We start from the raw sequence: 17,177 nt of genomic DNA, 5'->3' as shown, positions 1-17,177 counted from the left end.
CACACACACACACACACACACACACACAAACACACACACACACACACACACACCCCACCACCGCGCGCGCGCCTGGCGGAGGACAGTGGGAAGAGGGGCCGGCGGCGAGCGCGAGGCCGGGCACGAGCCTCGCCCACTCTGGTCGACCCCGAGGGCTAGCGTGCCCGCGCGGGGGGCGGCGGGAGGGAGATCGCGCCCCGAGGAGGGCGAGGGAGACCCAGGCCCCGCGCGACGGTCCCCTCGCTGGAGTGAGACTGAGGAAGGGGCCGCTTTCTGCCCCCCTCCTCCTACTTCGCCCCAGAGAAGGAGCCTTACCCCTTCCACACCCAAACATCACCCTCCTGGACAATTACTTTTACTCTGAGAGAAACGGCGACCAGCAGTGGCCCCATCCTCTCTGATTCCTGGCCAGGTCGGTTGTCATGGTAACCCTTCCCCGTTGGTGGGGGACAGCCTTCCCCTCCCTTCCACCTTTGTGGTTATGGAGCCCCAAACCTCTTCGGACTCTGCACCAGGAGAAGGTTGCTAAGGTAACCTAAGTCCCTGGTGGTCCTTCTGCTCCTTTCCTCATTGGTTACTATGGCAACCCCCCTACACCTAGCATTCAGGTAGAAAGTACCCCAGCCCCAAAGACGCTGATCTCTAAGAGAAGCACCTCTTCCCCAGCCACTCCCCCATAGCCACCTAGTTGGCATTACCATGGTAACCATCTTCCCCTTCCTATTGTGGGAGGCCCATGCACCAAACCAACCAGGTGTTTTTATTTAGAGGAGGAGATGCTCTGCTGAGGGGCAGTTGCTATGGTTACAGGGCCTGGACCATCCTCTGGGGGTGAGAAACAGGCAAGGTCAAGGCCTGGTTACTATGGTAATAGAGAAGCCCCCTTCGAGTGACCCTAGGAACCAAGCCCAACCAAGGAGGGGAATTTTTTTTTTTTTTTTTTTTTTTTGGAGTCGGAGTTTCACTCTTGTTGCCCAGGCTGGGATGCAATGGCCTGATCTCGGCTCACCACAACCCCCGCCTCCCTGGTTCAAGCCGTTCTCCTGCCTCAGCCTCCTGAGTAGCTGGGATTACAGGCATGCGCCACCATGCCTGGCTAATTTTTTTTTGCTTTTAGTACAGACGGGGGTTTCTTCATGTTGGTCAGGCTGGTCTTGAACTCCCGACCTCAGGTGATCTGCCTTAGGCCCGCCTCAGCCTCCCAAAGTGCTGGAATTACAGGTGTGAGCCATCGCCCCTGGCCAGGGGATGTTTTAAGAATCTCTCAGAGGTGGAATGTGTCTAGGGAGGGGGTTGTCATGGTAACAGCTTCTGTTGGCTTCTAGCCCTACCTTTTCTGGACACATTCATGCTAGAGGGATGGTTATAGGTTGCTGTAATAATTGACATCCCTCCCATTCACCCCACCCTACTCCTGAGACACCCCAGGTGATGCCTGAGATTATGGGACTTCAAGAGAAAGGATTCCCTGACCTTTCTCTTGCCACTATTGTGGATAAAATGAAATTGTGCTCTATTGTACAGAAATGGCTAATTTGGGGTTTTCTGGTTCTCCTCTCAGGAGCACAGCTCAGCTGGGCTGGAACTGCCCTCCTGGAACTCCCCCAGCCTGCAACCTAGGAGGTAAGAAGTCCCTCGGTGTCACTGTCATTCTCATGGAACCTGCCCTTCCCTTATTCCCTAAGGCTTTCCCATGTCTCTCATTTTTTTCTTTTTCTTTTTTTTTTTTTTTTTTGAGACAGAGTCTTGCTCTGTTGCCCAGACTGGAATGCAGTGGTACGGTCACAGCTCACTCCAGCCTCCACCTCTTGGGTTCAAGTGATTCTCCTGCCTCAGCCTCCCAAGTAGCTGGGATTACAGGCGCCCACCACCACGCCTGGCTAATGTTTTGTATTTTTAGTAGAGACGGGGTTTCACCTTGTTGGCCAGGCTGGTCTTGAACTCCTGACCTCGTGATCCACCTGCCTCGGCCTCCCAAAGTGCTAGAATTACAGGCATGAGCCACCGCGCCCAGACCTCTCATTTTTTTCTAACCGTCACATTCCCATTCCACAGATGCAGGAACTGAAGCTCAGGCCAAATCACAGCTCAGACCCCGTGAACCCAAGGCATGAAGAGAATTTAGATTCATTTACATTGTTCTGTGGGGACTGGAGAGACAAGTAAGTTCGCAGCTTAACTGTCCTCCCCGGCTCTGACTACCATTTCTAAGGCAAGCCCCCCTGTTTCTACTCTTGCGCCCCCTGCTGGTTTCTTGCCCTGTCTGTAAGTTGTATGGTTTTTGTCCATCTTTTTTTTTTTTTTTTTTTTGGGACAAGGTCTCGCCCAGGCTGGAGTGCAGTGGATCAATCTTGGCTCACTGCAACCTCCTCCTCCCGAGTTCAAGTGATTCTCACACCTCAGCCTCTCCAATAGCTGGGATTACAGGTGCGCACCACCATGCCCAGCTAATCTTTGTATTTTTGGTAGAGACGGGGTTTCACATGTTGCCCAAACTGGTCTCTAACTCCTGACCTCAGGTGATCCGACCGCCTGGGCCTCTGAAAGTACTGAGATTACAGGTGTGAGCCACCACAGGTGGCCCTGTCAGTCTTCTTTCTGTCTTCCGGAGGGCTGACCTAATGAGTACCTCATTCATTCTGTATCCTCTAAACACAGGGTCCACTACAAAGAATACTTGAGTTTGTTGAGTTACTGAGTTGAATTAATTTATTAATGTGCCATAGCCAAGCTTTGAAAGCACCTGTCAGGTTAGGGCTGGCGAAGGCTCACCAAAGATGGGTTGAGAGTCAGGGCTTCAGAAAGAACCCAAGAGAGAAGGCAAAGTTTATTGGTTTAAAGCACAACCCTGTAGCCAGCTTCTTGGATCACCTCTTGGGTCCACTACTTCCCATTGTGTGACCTTGACAGAGAGTTAAAGAGACTTAACTCTTTCAGACTTAACTCTGGGCACTCTTGTGGCCCAGAGACTTAACTCTTTAACTCTGTGTGCCTTTGTTTCCTTTTTTTTTTTTTTTTTTTTGAGATAAGGTCTCACTGTGTCACTGTCACACAGGCTGGAGTGCAGTGGCAAAGTCTCGACTCACTGCAGCCTCTGCCTCCTAGGCTCAAGAAATCCTTCGACTTCAGCCACCAGAGTAGCTGGGACTACAGGCGCACGCCACCATGCCCGGTTAATTTTTTTATTTTTTTTGTAGAGATGGGGTCTTACCAGTCCATGCTGGTCTCAAAATCCCAGATTCAAGCAATCTCCCCCCGCCTCATCCTCCCAAAGTGCTGGGATCGCAGGCGTGAACCACCGCGTCGACTGGTTTCCATTTTTAAATGTGATCATAACATGAGGATTAAATAAGTGAATATGCACAAAGTGCTTAGAACAGGGCCTGGCACATGGTGAGCTACTAGAATTATTATTATCCTCCCGATTCCGAAAAATTTAGAACATTCAGACCTTCAGAATCATCATTGCATCCACTTTGCCCCAGCGAAGGGGTTTGTAGCCCTTAGAGGTGGTGAAGTCTGCATGGCTTTGTCAGGGTACTAGATGATTCCTTTCCCCACCTCAGCTTCCCTCACACCCTCACCAGCAGGTGACACCTCCTTATCTGGCCATCAAAGCCACTGATGTCTGGTCTGCAAGGGCCAAGCGCTGTGGTGGGCCTAAGGGTAGCCAGGACCTGGCTGCTGTCCTCTGCCCTGCTGGGCACCTCCTGGCCGACCCAGAGTCAGTCAGACAGTGTGGCAAGAGCCAGGGCCTCAGAAGCGAAGACCTGGGTTCTCATCCCTGCATCCTTCCCATCTCTCTGAGCCAGAGGTTCCTGTCTTTCTTTTTTGAGACAGGGTCTCGCTCTGTCGCCCAGGCCGGAGTGCAGTGGCTGGATCACAGCTCACTGCAGCCTCTACCTTCTCGGCTCAGGGGACCCTCCCACCTCAGCCTCCCTCCTAAGTAGCTGAGACCACAGGTAGGTTCCACCATGCCTGGCTAATTTTTGTATTTTTTGTAGAGACAGGGTTCCACTATGTTGCCCAGGCTAGTCTTGAACGCCTGAGCTCAAGCGATCCTCCTGCCTCAGCTTCCCGTAGTTCTTGGATTACAGGAGTGAACCACCACACCCAGCCCACGTTCCCTATGTTAATAATTCGAGTCATTCATTCGTTCAACACATATTTATTGAGCACCTGCTATGTGCCAGGCACTGAGCTGTGCTCTGGGGATACAGTAGGGAAAACAGATCCCTGCCCTCCATGGGGATTCTGACAACAAACAAGCTAAGTAAAATCCACGCAATAACTACCAGGGGAGCAAAATAAGGCAGGAATGGGGGATAGGAAGTACATGAGTGATAGGGAGATGCTTTAAAAAAAAAAAAAAAAAAAAACCGGGCTCGGTGGCTCATGCCTGTAATCCCAGCACTTTGGGAGGCCGAGGTGAGCAGATCACGAGGTCAGGAGTTCGAGACCAGCCTGACCAACATGGTGAAACCCTGTCTCTACTAAAAATGCAACAAATTAGCTGGGCATGGCAGCGGGTGCCTGTAATCCCAGCTACTCAGGAGGCTGAGGCAGGAGAATCGCTTGAACCTGGGAGGCGGAGGTTGTAGTGAGCTGAGATTACACCACTGCATTCCAGCTTGGGCAACAGAGCGAGACTCCATTTCAAAAAAAGATAAGGTCTCACTCTATTGCCCGGGCTGGAGTGCGGTGGTGCCATCATGGCTCACTGCACCCTCGACTTCCCCAGCTCAAGTGATCTTCCCACCTCAGCCTCCCAAGTAACTGGGACTACAGGTGCAAAAGCCATTACGTCCAGCTAGTTTTGTTTATTTTTTGGCAGCAAAGCAAGACCCTATCCCTTTAAAAACAAAAATTGTTTTGGCCGGGTGCGGTGGCTCACACCTGTAATCCCAGCACTTTGGGAGGCCGGGGTGGGTGGATCTCCTGAGGTCAGGAGTTCAAGACCAGCCTGACCAACATGGAGAAACACCATCTCTACTAAAAATACAAAATTAGCCAGATGTGGTGGCGCATGCCTGTAATCCCAGCTACTCGGGAGGCTGAGGCAGAAGAATCGCTTGAACCTGGGAGGCGCAGTTTGCGGTGAGCCGAGATGGCGTCATTGCACTTCACCCTGGGCAACAAAACTGAAACTTCGTCTCAANGACCCTATCCCTTTAAAACAAAATTGTTTTGGCCGGGTGCGGTGGCTCACACCTGTAATCCCAGCACTTTGGGAGGCCGGGGTGGGTGGATCTCCTGAGGTCAGGAGTTCAAGACCAGCCTGACCAACATGGAGAAACACCATCTCTACTAAAATACAAAATTAGCCAGATGTGGTGGCGCATGCCTGTAATCCCAGCTACTCGGGAGGCTGAGGCAGAAGAATCGCTTGAACCTGGGAGGCGCAGTTTGCGGTGAGCCGAGATGGCGTCATTGCACTTCACCCTGGGCAACAAAACTGAAACTTCGTCTCAAAAAAATATATATATATATATATAATTAACCAGGTGTGGCATGCACCTGTAGTCCCTGCTACTCGGGAGGCTGAGGCAGGAGAATTGCTTGAACCCAGGAGGTTGCAGTGAGATGAGATCACTGCCACTGCACTCCAGCCTTGGCAACAGAGGGAGATTCCATCTCAAAAAAAAAAGAAGAAAAGAAAGAAAAGAAAAGAAATAAGAGCAGTTGAGAAAATGTTCAGGGCGACTTAAGCATACACGTTGGGGAAAGCATGGCAAGAGATGAGGGCGGAATGGGGAGCAGACAAGGGGAATGTCAGAAGAAGCCTCCACTTTCTCCCCTGGGCACTGGGGAGCCATGGCAAGTTGAGAGCAAGGGAAGGAGAGGCCCGACTTGTGCTTTAGGAAGACTCCTCTGGCTATCACGAGGACAGGAATTGCCAGGAGACCAGGGGGAGGTTGGATGGGAATGTGGGTGGACCTGGTTGAAGAGGGAGCTGTGGAAATGGGGAGGAGGGGACAGAGGATTTAGGACATAGGGAGGTTAGCTGGATGTCCCCTCTCTCTAGGAAGGGCAGAAACCTACAAAAAGTCATCATGGGGACACTTTATTTGATCATCTGCTTGGAACCCAGAGCTACACCACCTGTGCTGGAGAACCGCCAGCCAAATTTTCAAAGTCGCGGTGGGGACAAGGAGACAGCGCCATCTGGTGCTTGAGGGTGTGGCCAATGAATGTGGAGGGGAGTGTCCTAAGGTTGGCAGCCTCTTTTGATGCAAGCTACCCCACTTTTTTGTTGTTGGGTTTTTTGAGACAGGGTCTCACTCTCGTCCAGGCTGAGTGCAATGGCATGATCATGGCTCACTGGCTCAAGCCATTCCCCACCTCAGCATCCTGAGTGGTTGGAACCATAGGTGAGTAGCACCACACCCAGCTAATTTTTTATTTTTTGTAGAGATGAAGTCTCCTTATGTTACTCAGGTTGGTCTCGAACTCCTGGACTCAAGTGATCCTCCTGCCTTGGCTTCCCAAATTGGTGGGATCACAGGCGTGAGTCACTGTACCTGGTCCACCCCACTTTTGTTTTGCTTTTCTTTTTTTAATTTGTTTTTTCGATTTTTTTTTTTTTTTCCCGAGACAAAGTCTCACTCTGTCGCCCAGGCTGTAGTGCAATGGTGCCATCTCAGCTTACTGTAACCTCCACCTCCCGGGTTCAAGTGATCCTCCTGCCTTGGCCTCCCAAATCGCTGGGATCACAGGCATGAGTCACTGTACCTGGCCCACCCCACTTTTATTTTGTTTTTCTTTTTTTTTTTAATTTGTTTTTATATTTATTTATTTTTTTTTTTTTCAAGACAGAGTCTTCTTCTGTCGCCCAGGCTGGAATACAATGGTGCCATCTCGGCTCACTGCAACCTCCACCTCTCAGGTTCAAGTGATTTCCTGCCTCGGCCTCCTGAGTAGCTGGAATTACAGGCACCCACCCTCACACCTGGCTAACTTTTGTATTTTTAGTAGAGATGGGGTTTCACCATGTTGGCCAGGCTGGTCTCAAACTCTTGACCTCAGGTGATCCACCCACCTTGTCCTCTCAAAGTGCTGGGATTACAGGCGTGAGCCACCGCGCCCAGCCTGACCTTTTTTTCATTTATATTTTTCAGCACCCTACTTAAAAATATTTTTTTAAATTCTAATTAAATACGTATAACATTAAATGTACCATCTTAACCATTTTTCAGCACACAGTTCAGTCGTGTTAGGTGCATTCATACTATTGTGCCAACAAACCTGTGGGACCTTTTCATCTTCCCAAACTGAAACTCTGTACCCATTGAACAACTCCCCATTCCCCCTGCCCGCAACCCCGACACCCGTCATTCTACTTCATGTTTCTATTAGTTTGACTCATTCTGTTAAAAAAAAAAAAAAAAAAATTTTTTTTTTTTTTTTTGAGGTGGAGTCTCGCTCTGTTGCCCAGGCTGGAGCGCAGTGGCGCTATCTCAGTTCACTGCAAGCTCCGCCTCCCAGGTTCACGCCATTTTCCTGCCTCAGCCTCCCAAGTAGCTGGGACTACAGGCGCTCACCACCATGCCTGGCTAATTTTTTGTATTTTTAGTAGAGACGGGGTTTCACCATGTGAGCCAGGATGGTCTCAATCTCCTGACCTCGTGATCCGCCCGCCTTGGCCTCCCAAAGTGCTGGCATTATAGGTGTGAGCCATCGTGCCCTGCCAAAATATTCTTAATTAGTGGCCAACATTTTAAAATTGGGATAATTCTGATTTTTAAAAAATATTTCTGGCTTTTCATGCAAAATCAGAGTTGTCAGGCTGACCATCAGGGAGATGATGGGATGGCACAGGATTTGAGGATATGAGGTGGTGGCAGGGGAGGGGCTTGAGAGCTGTGGCATCAGCCTCACCCTGGAGCCAGAGCCAGGGTGTTGAGGGGCAGGGAGGGGGAGATCGGGGGTGGCTTCCTGGAGGAGGAAATGGTAGAGAGGGAGATGAGAGTGGGAATGGATTTAGGGTGTTTAAAACTGAGCCTGGGCCGGGCGCGGTGGCTCAAGCCTGTAATCCCAGCACTTTGGGAGGCCGAGACGGGCGGATCACGAGGTCAGGAGATCAAGACCATCCTGGCTAACACGGTGAAACCCCGTCTCTACTAAAAAATACAAAAAACTAGCCGGGTGAGGTGGCGGGTGCCTGTAGTCCCAGCTACTCGGGAGGCTGAGGCAGGAGAATGGCGTGAACCCAGGAGGCGGAGCTTGCAGTGAGCTGAGATCCGGCCACTGCACTCCAGCCCGGGTGACAGAGCGAGACTCCGTCTCTAAAAATAAATAAATAAATAAATAAATAAAACTGAGCCTGAATCTGGATAAGTTGACAGAGAATAGGCAGAGGGTGGCACTGAATAAAGACAAAGGGAAGGTGATTCACTTTAAGGAAAAACAAAACAAAACATCCAGCACCTAACGTGTATCTGGCTCTGTTTTGGTTTTGAGGACCCAGCCAGGCTCAGGTCCCACCCTCCTGGGTCTCGCAAGCTAGTAGGGACACGCACTCTTCCCCGGCACTAATGACTTAGAGTGGTCAGGATGTGGTGGGGGAACCCAGGGGGTTGAGGACACCCAGAGTTGGTGCATGGCCCAGACTGGGAAGTCAGGGAGTGCTTCCTGGAGAAGGGGAAGTCAAAGCTGAAACCAAATAGGGAAGAAAGGGAATTGAGAAAGAGCTGTACAAAGGGGCAAGGCTGAGGGTGGCAGAAGGGGGTGGTTCTGACAATCAGCTGCTGCTTTCCCTTTCATCCCCCTCCCCAGGATGCCCTCGAGGACCAGCTAGCCCCAGACTTCGACCCCATGCGGCTCACCCGCTGCCAGGCTGCCCTGGCAGCCGCCATCACCCTCAACCTTCTGGTCCTCTTCTATGTCTCGTGGCTGCAGCACCAGCCTAGGAATTCCCGGGCCCGGGGGCCCCGCCGTGCCTCTGCTGCCGGCCCCCGTGTCACTGTCCTGGTGCGGGAGTTTGAGGCATTTGACAACGCGGTGCCCGAGCTGGTGGACTCCTTCCTGCAGCAAGACCCGGCCCAGCCCTTGGTGGTGGCAGCCGACACGCTCCCCTACCCGCCCCTGGCCCTGCCTCGCATCCCCAACGTTCGTCTGGCGCTGCTCCAGCCTGCCCTGGACCGGCCAGCCGCAGCCTCACGCCCAGAGACCTATGTGACCACCGAGTTCGTGGCCCTGGTACCTGACGGGGCACGGGCTGAGGCACCGGGCCAGCTGGAGCGCATGGTAGAGGCGCTCCGCGTGGGAAAGGCACGCCTGGTGGCTGCCCCCGTCGCCACGGCCAACCCTGCCAGGTGCCTGGCCCTGAACGTCAGCCTGCGAGAGTGGACCGCCCGCTATGGCGCAGCCCCCGCCGCGCCCCGCTGCGACGCCCTGGACGGAGATGCTGTGGTGCTCCTGCGCGCCCGCGACCTCTTCAACCTCTCCGTGCCCCTGGCCCGGCCGGTGGGCACCAGCCTCTTCCTGCAGACCTCCCTTCGCGGCTGGGCTGTGCAGCTGCTGGACTTGACCTTCGCCGCGGCGCGCCAGCCCCCGCTGACCACGGCCCACGCGCGCTGGAAGGCTGAGCGTGAGGGGCACGCTCGGCGGGCAGCGCTGCTCCGCGCACTGGGCATCCGCCTAGTGAGCTGGGAGGGCGGGCGGCTAGAGTGGTTCGGCTGCAACAAGGAGACCACACGCTGCTTCGGAACCGTGGTGGGCGACACGCCCGCCTACCTCTATGAGGAGCGCTGGACGCCCCCTTGCTGCTTGCGCGCACTGCGCGAGACCGCCCGCTACGTGGTGGGCGTGCTGGAGGCCGCGGGTGTGCGCTACTGGCTCGAGGGCGGCTCACTGCTGGGGGCCGCCCGCCACGGGGACATCATCCCATGGGACTACGACGTGGACCTGGGCATCTACTTGGAGGACGTGGGCAACTGCGAGCAGCTGCGGGGGGCAGAGGCCGGCTCGGTGGTGGATGAGCGCGGCTTCGTATGGGAGAAGGCGGTCGAGGGCGACTTTTTCCGCGTGCAGTACAGCGAAAGCAACCACCTCCACGTGGACCTGTGGCCCTTCTACCCCCGCAACGGCGTCATGACTAAGGACACGTGGCTGGACCACCGGCAGGATGTGGAGTTCCCCGAGCACTTCCTGCAGCCGCTGGTGCCCCTGCCCTTTGCTGGCTTCGTGGCGCAGGCGCCTAACAACTATCGCCGCTTCCTGGAGCTCAAGTTCGGGCCCGGGGTCATCGAGAACCCCCAGTACCCCAACCCGGCACTGCTGAGTCTGACGGGAAGCGGCTGAAGTCCTGATACCCTCGCCTTTGTTTTTCGGGGGTCTGTCTGGATGTGGAGAATCTCTGTGTGAGCGGTGAGGGGTGGAGGGGTGTCGCGGAGACAGGCAAGGGGGAAACTGACCAAGAAAGAAATTCGAGGGAGAGCATGAAAGAAGGCTGACACTGGCAGGAGGAGAGCACCAGGAGGAGGATGGGAAGCGACCTCCAGATTTCTCAAATGGTCATGCCCACTGGGAGCCGTGGATATGGGTGGGGACATCCTGGGTCATGCCAGTCACGGAGGGAGCCAGGGATGTCACGCCGTCCCGCAGGGCCCAGCAGGGCCCCAGACCCGAAAAAAGTGTCCTGCCCAAGATTCCAAGAGCCCTGCCCTCTAGGGCAGGGACAGAGTTTTGGAAACAGAAAGAGTGCAGGCTCTGGAGCCAGATTGGCAAGATTCAAATCCTGGCTCTATCGCTTATGAGCCAGGTGGGCCTGGGGGAGCATCGCCCTTTCTCAGTACCTCAATACCTTCCAGGATGTGGGACCCTTGGCTGCAGGGATTGCTTCCGCCACTAGAGGGCGCGCCGGTCCCGCTCCTGGTGGCCCACTGTGGCTGCCCGGGCGACAGTATGCCCAGGGCCTCTGTTCCATAGCCATCTACTCTCTTCAGCCTTTGGACTTCTCTCCAAGCCCCTGTGGAGGGCGGACAGCAGTGACCACATCCCCTTCTTTTGGACTGCGACCTCCTTCCCTCCTGAGAGAGCCCTGTGACCTGCATGCTACTCTTAATTATTCTATTCAAGACTGAATAGAAGTATTTCAGTCTTGCAGAGGAGGAGATGCTCAGAGCTCCGAGGTGCGGCTGTGGTCGAGAACCGGGTGTTGGACCGGGCGCGGGGGCTCACGCCTATATTCCCAGCACTTTGGGCGGCCGAGGTGGGAGGATCGCTTGAGCCCAGGAGTTCGAGACCAGCCTGGTCAACATGCCAAGACCCCCGTCTCTATTTTTAAAAAAGAAAAAGAACAGACTTCTGAATCTCAGCTCCACTCATGATTATTACCTCATTATTTCAGCTGTCTGCACCTATTTCCCCACTTGCACGGCAGGGTAGACAACCATAGCTCACACTCACTGAGCACCTGCTGGGTACCAGGCACCAATCTCAGTGTTTCCCTTGGATCAATTGATGTGTCCCTCAACTCAGCCCTCAGAAGTGACAGCTGCTATTATTTTCATTATACAGATGAGGAAGCTGAGGCCAGAATGGTGAAGTCACTTGCTTAAGGTCAGGCAGCTTAGGAAGGGGCAAATTGGGGGCTTGAACCCAAGTGGTCAGGCTCTGGAGCCCACAATTGTCTTACCCAGTATGCCCCTCTCTAGTCATGGTCCCCAAGAGAGGCTTGGAGACTCACTTAGCAGGTGAAAGCAATGGCAGCCTTCCTTATTTGATTATGCACCTAAGAATAAATGGTATTTGGGCATGTATTCCCAATATGTGTATATTTATTTATAAAGACATACAGATACTTATCTGTATGTTAGTAATAAAGCTTAAATTATTCCGTTTTAAAATTATGAATATGAATAGGGTTTTCTTATGTTTCTTGCCTCATCCCAATGACTTGTTTTGCATGCCTGGGTGTAAGCACCCGACATTCAAGACCACAGGTTTAAAAAAAAAAAAAAAAAAAAAGCTGGCTGGGCACGGTGGCTCATGTCTGTGATCCCAGCACTTTGGGAGGCTGAGGCAGGAGGATCACTTGAGCTCAGGAGTTCGAGACCAGCCTGAGCAATAGAGCAAGACTCTTCTCAATTAAAAATAATAAATAAGGCCAGGCATGGTGGCTCACACCTGTCATCCCAACACTTGTGGGAGCCTGAGGCGGCTGGATCTCGAGGTCAAGAGATCGAGACCATCCTGGCTAACATGGTGAAACTCCATCTCTACTAAAAATACAAAAAATTAGCCAGGCGTGGTGGTGGGCGCCTGTAGTCCCAGCTACTCGGGAGGCTGAGGCAGGAGAATGGCGTGAACCTGGGAGGCAGAGCTTGCAGTGAACTGAGATCGCGCCACTGCACTCCAGCCTGGGCAACAAAGTGAGACTCCATCTCAAAAAAATAAAATAAATTAATAAGTAATAAATAAGAGGCAAAATGTTAAAAATAAGCAAGAACTGGGCACAGTGGCTCATGCCGGTAATCCTGGTATTTTAGGAGGCCAAAATTGGAGGATCCTTTAAGGTCTAGAGTTAGAGACCAGCCTTGGCAACATAGTGAGATCCCCTTCTCTACAAAAGAATAAAAAAATAGCCACTGTATTAGTCCCTTCTCACGCTACTAATAAAGACCTACCAGAGACTGGGTAATTTATACAGGAGGAGAGGTTTAATCAACCCACAGTTCAGCATGGCTGGGGAGGCCTCATGAAACTTACAATCATGGCAGAAGGAGAAGAAAACACATCTTGTGATGGCAGGAAAGAGAAGTTCCAAGCAAAAGAGGGGAAGCTCCTTATAAAACCATTAGATCTCATGAGAACTCACTATCGCGAGAACAGCATGGGGGTAACCGCTCCCATGATTCAATTACATCCCACCCGGTCCCTCCCACAACACAGGGGGATTATGGGAACTACAATTCAAGATGAGATTTGGGTGGGAACACAGCCAAATCATATCAGCCAGGCATGATGGCATGCACCTGTAGTCCTAGCTACTGCGGAGGCTGAGGCAGGAGGATTGCTTGAGCCTAGGAGATCAAGGCTGCGGTGAGCTCTGATTGCACCTCTACACTCCAGCTTCAGCAACAGAGCATTATCCCATCCCCACCCCTTCAAAAAAAAAAAAAGAAAAGACATGGGCTCTGAGGTTGGAGAGGACTGGGTTTCCCAGTGCTGCCACCTCCTCCCAGGGCCTCCCAGGGCCTCTGTTGACCTCTGTCTCTGCGACCCCACCTTGCATTTGGGAAATGGAAGCAATGAGATCGCTCCTCCCACAGGAGTGTGTTCGCGGTAAAGGGGTCCAGAGTCTGGCTGGGTTTGAATCCTGGCTTGGCCACTTGCCTTCTTTGTAATCTCAGGCAAGTCACTGCCTTTCTGAACCTGTAAACTGGGGAGATTGGTAATATTGCACAACTGTACATTCCTCAGAGGAGGAGGCTTCACAGACCAGCAAGAGAAGATTACTATTTGGCCCAGTCTCCTGAGGCTCAGACATCCAAAGCCTGATTTCTTGTAACCCAACCCCTGCTTTTAACCACTGAACCCACAAATAGTTCACAAAGAGACTTGGCAGGTCCCCAGGGAGGATTCTGGAATGTATGGGGATGATTTGCATTATCATCATGACTGGAAGCTGCTCTTGGCTCTTGGCAGACGTGGTCCAGGGATGCAGCTGGCTTGTAATATTCAGGAATATCCACACAGTACAGCATCATCCCTTGTCTCATGCAGCTTCCAGATGTCTCACTGGACATTCACGAAGGAAGGGTAATATTCAAAATGTTTTGCCACTGGTACTGTAATAGAAGTTAATATATGTCAATGTATGCATCAAGTTTTAAAAATATTTTAGGCCAGGCATGGTGTAATCCCAGCACTTTGGGGGGCCAAGGCAGGAGGATGGCTTGAAGCCAGGAATTCGAAACCAGACTGGGGGCCAGGCAACATAGAGAGACCTTCATCTCTACAAAACATTTCAAAAATTGAGCAGGGCGTGGTGGCACACACCATTAATCCCAGCACTTTGGAAGGCCGAGGCTGGTGAATTGCTTGAGCCCGGGAGTTCAAGACCAGCCTGGGGACCAGGCGGGGTGGCTCATGCCTGTAATCCCACCACTTTGGGAGGCTGAGGCGGGCAGATCACTTAAGGCCAGGAGTTCAAGACCAGCCTGGCCAACAAGGCGAAACCTGGACATGGTGGTACACACCTGCAGTCCCAGCTACTCAGGATGCTGAGGTGGGAGGATCACCTGAGCCCAGGAGGTCAAGGCTACAGTGAGCCATGATCATGCCACTGCATTCCAGCCTGGGCAACAGAGTAAGACCCTGTCTCAAAAAAACAAAAATCCTTATTATCCCTAAGTTATGATATGACAAAGATCTGTCACAATTAACCTGAACTAATTTATTTTTATTCAAATACGTATTGAATTTTAGTCCTTTCTCAACTACTCTTGTGCTATCATCCAGCCAGAATAGAAGTATTTCAGTATTTTAACAACCAGTGTTGACTAGGTGTGGTGGCTCACGCCTGTAATCCCAGCACTTTGGGAGGCCAAGGTGGGCGGATCACAAGGTCAGGAGTTTAAGAGCAGCCTGGCCAAAATGGTGAAACCCTGTCTCTACTAAAAATACAAAAATTAGCCAGGCATGGTGGTGGGCACCTGTAGTCCCAGCTACTCAGGAGGCTGAGCAGGAGAACTGCTTGAACCCAGGAGGTGGAGGCTGCAGTGAGCTGAGATCGTGTCACTGCACTCCAGCCTGGGCAACAGAGCAAGACTCCATCTCAAAAACAAACAAACAAAAAAGAACAGTATTTCCATACTAGTTCAGACCAACTAAATTTTAGCCTTACTTGGAGGTGAAAACCCTGGCCAAAACTCTCTTGTAAATACAAAGTCCTTTTTGTTTTTAAATGGCCTCAGTATCTTCCAGGAAGTGTGACTACCACAAAAAATGAGGGAAGCTTGTATCGTGTTTTGTTCAAAACTTGGCCAAAGGTTGTCCACTATGTGAAAAAAATCACATTGCACATGGCTCTTGGTAATTGGACACCAGTCCACGTATTTTCAATGTGTTAGAACTATCTATATTATAGGTGTAGACATCTGGTTACCTCCTTGGGTTCTGGGGTGCTGGCTCCACACATCCGCATAATGAAATGCATACTGTAAGTTTAGTATGTTCTTATTTCTTCTTTTTACATTTAGGGCAATCAAGGATTGTTTTTCTTGCTGCTGTTGCTGTTGTTGTTGTTTCTGAGACAGGGTCTCACTCTCTCACCCAGGCTGGAGTGCAGTGGCACAGTCTTGGCTCACTGCAGCCTCAACTTCCCAGGCTCAGGCGATTCTCCTACCTCAGCCTCCCAAGTAGATGGGACTGCAGATATGTACTACCACACCCAGCTTTCATATACATATATATAATCTCGACTAAAAATATAAAAATTAGCTAGGTGTGGTGGCTCATGCCTGTAATGCCAGCAGTTTGGGAGGCCGAAGCGGGTGGATTACGTGAGGTCAGGAGTTCAAGATCAGCCTGGCCAACATGGTAAAACCCCATCTCTACCTAAAAATTACATATATATTTTAGGTAGAGATGGGGTTTCACCATGTTGCTCAGGCTAGTCTCAAACTCCTGGGCTCAAGCAATCTGCCCACCTTGGCCTCCCAAAGTAGGATTTTCTTATATCATGTGCCAGCGGGTTATACTATCTATGAACTTCATTTCAGGAGAACAGAGAGAACTTTCCCAGAACTGACATTCAAGCCAGCACACGCCCTGGGGTGGTCATGCCAGTGGTTAAAACACCAAAACACTAAATTATGGATTATTTACCCATTCATAAACGGCCACTGGCATGAACCCCCTGACTATTAGTATCCTCCTAGCTCTCCCTGGGGATCCCCTGGGCTGCCCTCTGGCCCAGCAGTCCAGGGGTTAAACTGGGTATAGTGGGAGGTAAGGGGGACCCATATCCCAGATGTTGGATGGACCGATGACTTTGCCAAGCAGTAAATATTTTGTGTATCAGCCCTACATGTTACAAAATATTTGCTATGAACAACGGTGGCATGTAAAGACCTGTCTACATTAGCCAGGTGTGGTGGCTCATGCCTGTAATCCCAGCGCTTTGGAAGACCAAGGCCGGAGAATTGCATGAGCCCAGGAGGTGGAGGACACCCCGGGTAATATGTTGACACCCTGTCTCTACAAAAAAAAAAAATTAGGCCGGGTGCAGTGGCTCATGCCTGTAATCCCAGCACTTTGGGAGGCTGAGGCAGGCAGATCACTTGAGGTCAGGAGTTTGAGACCAGCCCGGTCAACATGGTGAAACCACGTCTCTACTAAAAGTACAAAAATTAGCCAGGTGCGGTGCCTCACACCTGTAATCCCAGCACTTTGGAAGGCCGAGGTGGGCGGATTACTTGAGGTCAGGAGTTCAAGACCAGCCTGGCCAACATGGTGAAACCCTATCCCTACTAAAAATACAAAAATTAGCCAGGCGTGATGGTGGGTGCCTGTAATCCCAACTACTCAGGAAGCTGAGGCAGGAGAATCGCTTGAACCTGAGAGGTGGAGGTCGCAGTGAGCTGAGATTGCACCACTGCACTCCAGCCTGGGTGACAGAGCAAGACTGTCTCAAAAATAAAATAAAATAAATAAAAAATAAAAAACCTGTCTACAAATGCACCTTTATGCACAATAGCCCCAAACTGGAAACCATCAGATGTAAATCAACAAGTGGGTGGATAAGCAAACTGTGGTACACCCAGACAACGTAATACTCCTTAGCAAGTTTTTCAAAAATGGAAAGAACTGGGCCGGCCGTGGTGACTCACACCTGTAATCCCAGCACTTTGGGAGGTCGAGGCGGGTAGATCACCTGAGGTCAGGAGTTCGAGACCAGCCTGACCAACATGGAGAAACCCCATCTCTACTAAAAACACCAAATTTGCTGGGCCTGGTGGCACATGCCTGTAATCCCAACCACTTGGGAGGTTAAGGCAGGAGAATCGCTTAAACCTGGGAGGCGGAGGTTGTGGTGAGCCGAGATCATGCCATTGCACTCCAGCCTGGGCAACAAGAGTGAAACTCCATCTCCAGAAAAAAAAAAAAGGCCGGGCACGGGTGCAGTGGCTCAAGCCTGTAATCCCAGCACTTTGGGAGGCCAAGACGGG

General features: G+C 51.7%; 1 protein-coding gene across 6 annotated transcripts in view; it reads left to right on the top strand.

Moving 5' to 3' along the window:
* Positions 1-11,853, top strand: part of FKRP (fukutin related protein) — a 12,524-nt gene extending 671 nt beyond the window's left edge. The window contains exons 1-4 of one of the 6 annotated variants that reach the window (XM_017874307.1): positions 7-412; positions 1,562-1,623; positions 2,056-2,162; positions 8,776-11,853. In XM_017874307.1, the coding sequence (XP_017729796.1) occupies positions 8,815-10,302 (1,488 nt within the window). In that variant the 5' untranslated portion in view covers positions 7-412; positions 1,562-1,623; positions 2,056-2,162; positions 8,776-8,814 and the 3' untranslated portion in view covers positions 10,303-11,853. The other 5 variants (XM_017874308.1, XR_001886052.1, XM_017874306.1 and 2 more) reach the window with 5 other exon arrangements.
* The last annotated feature ends 5,324 nt before the right edge of the window (positions 11,854-17,177 follow it).

The sequence above is a fragment of the Rhinopithecus bieti genome, unplaced genomic scaffold (assembly GCF_001698545.2).
Source record: "Rhinopithecus bieti isolate Rb0 unplaced genomic scaffold, ASM169854v2 scaffold_7888, whole genome shotgun sequence".
NCBI lineage: Eukaryota > Metazoa > Chordata > Mammalia > Primates > Cercopithecidae > Rhinopithecus > Rhinopithecus bieti.
This window is presented reverse-complemented; position numbering and strand designations above follow the sequence as displayed.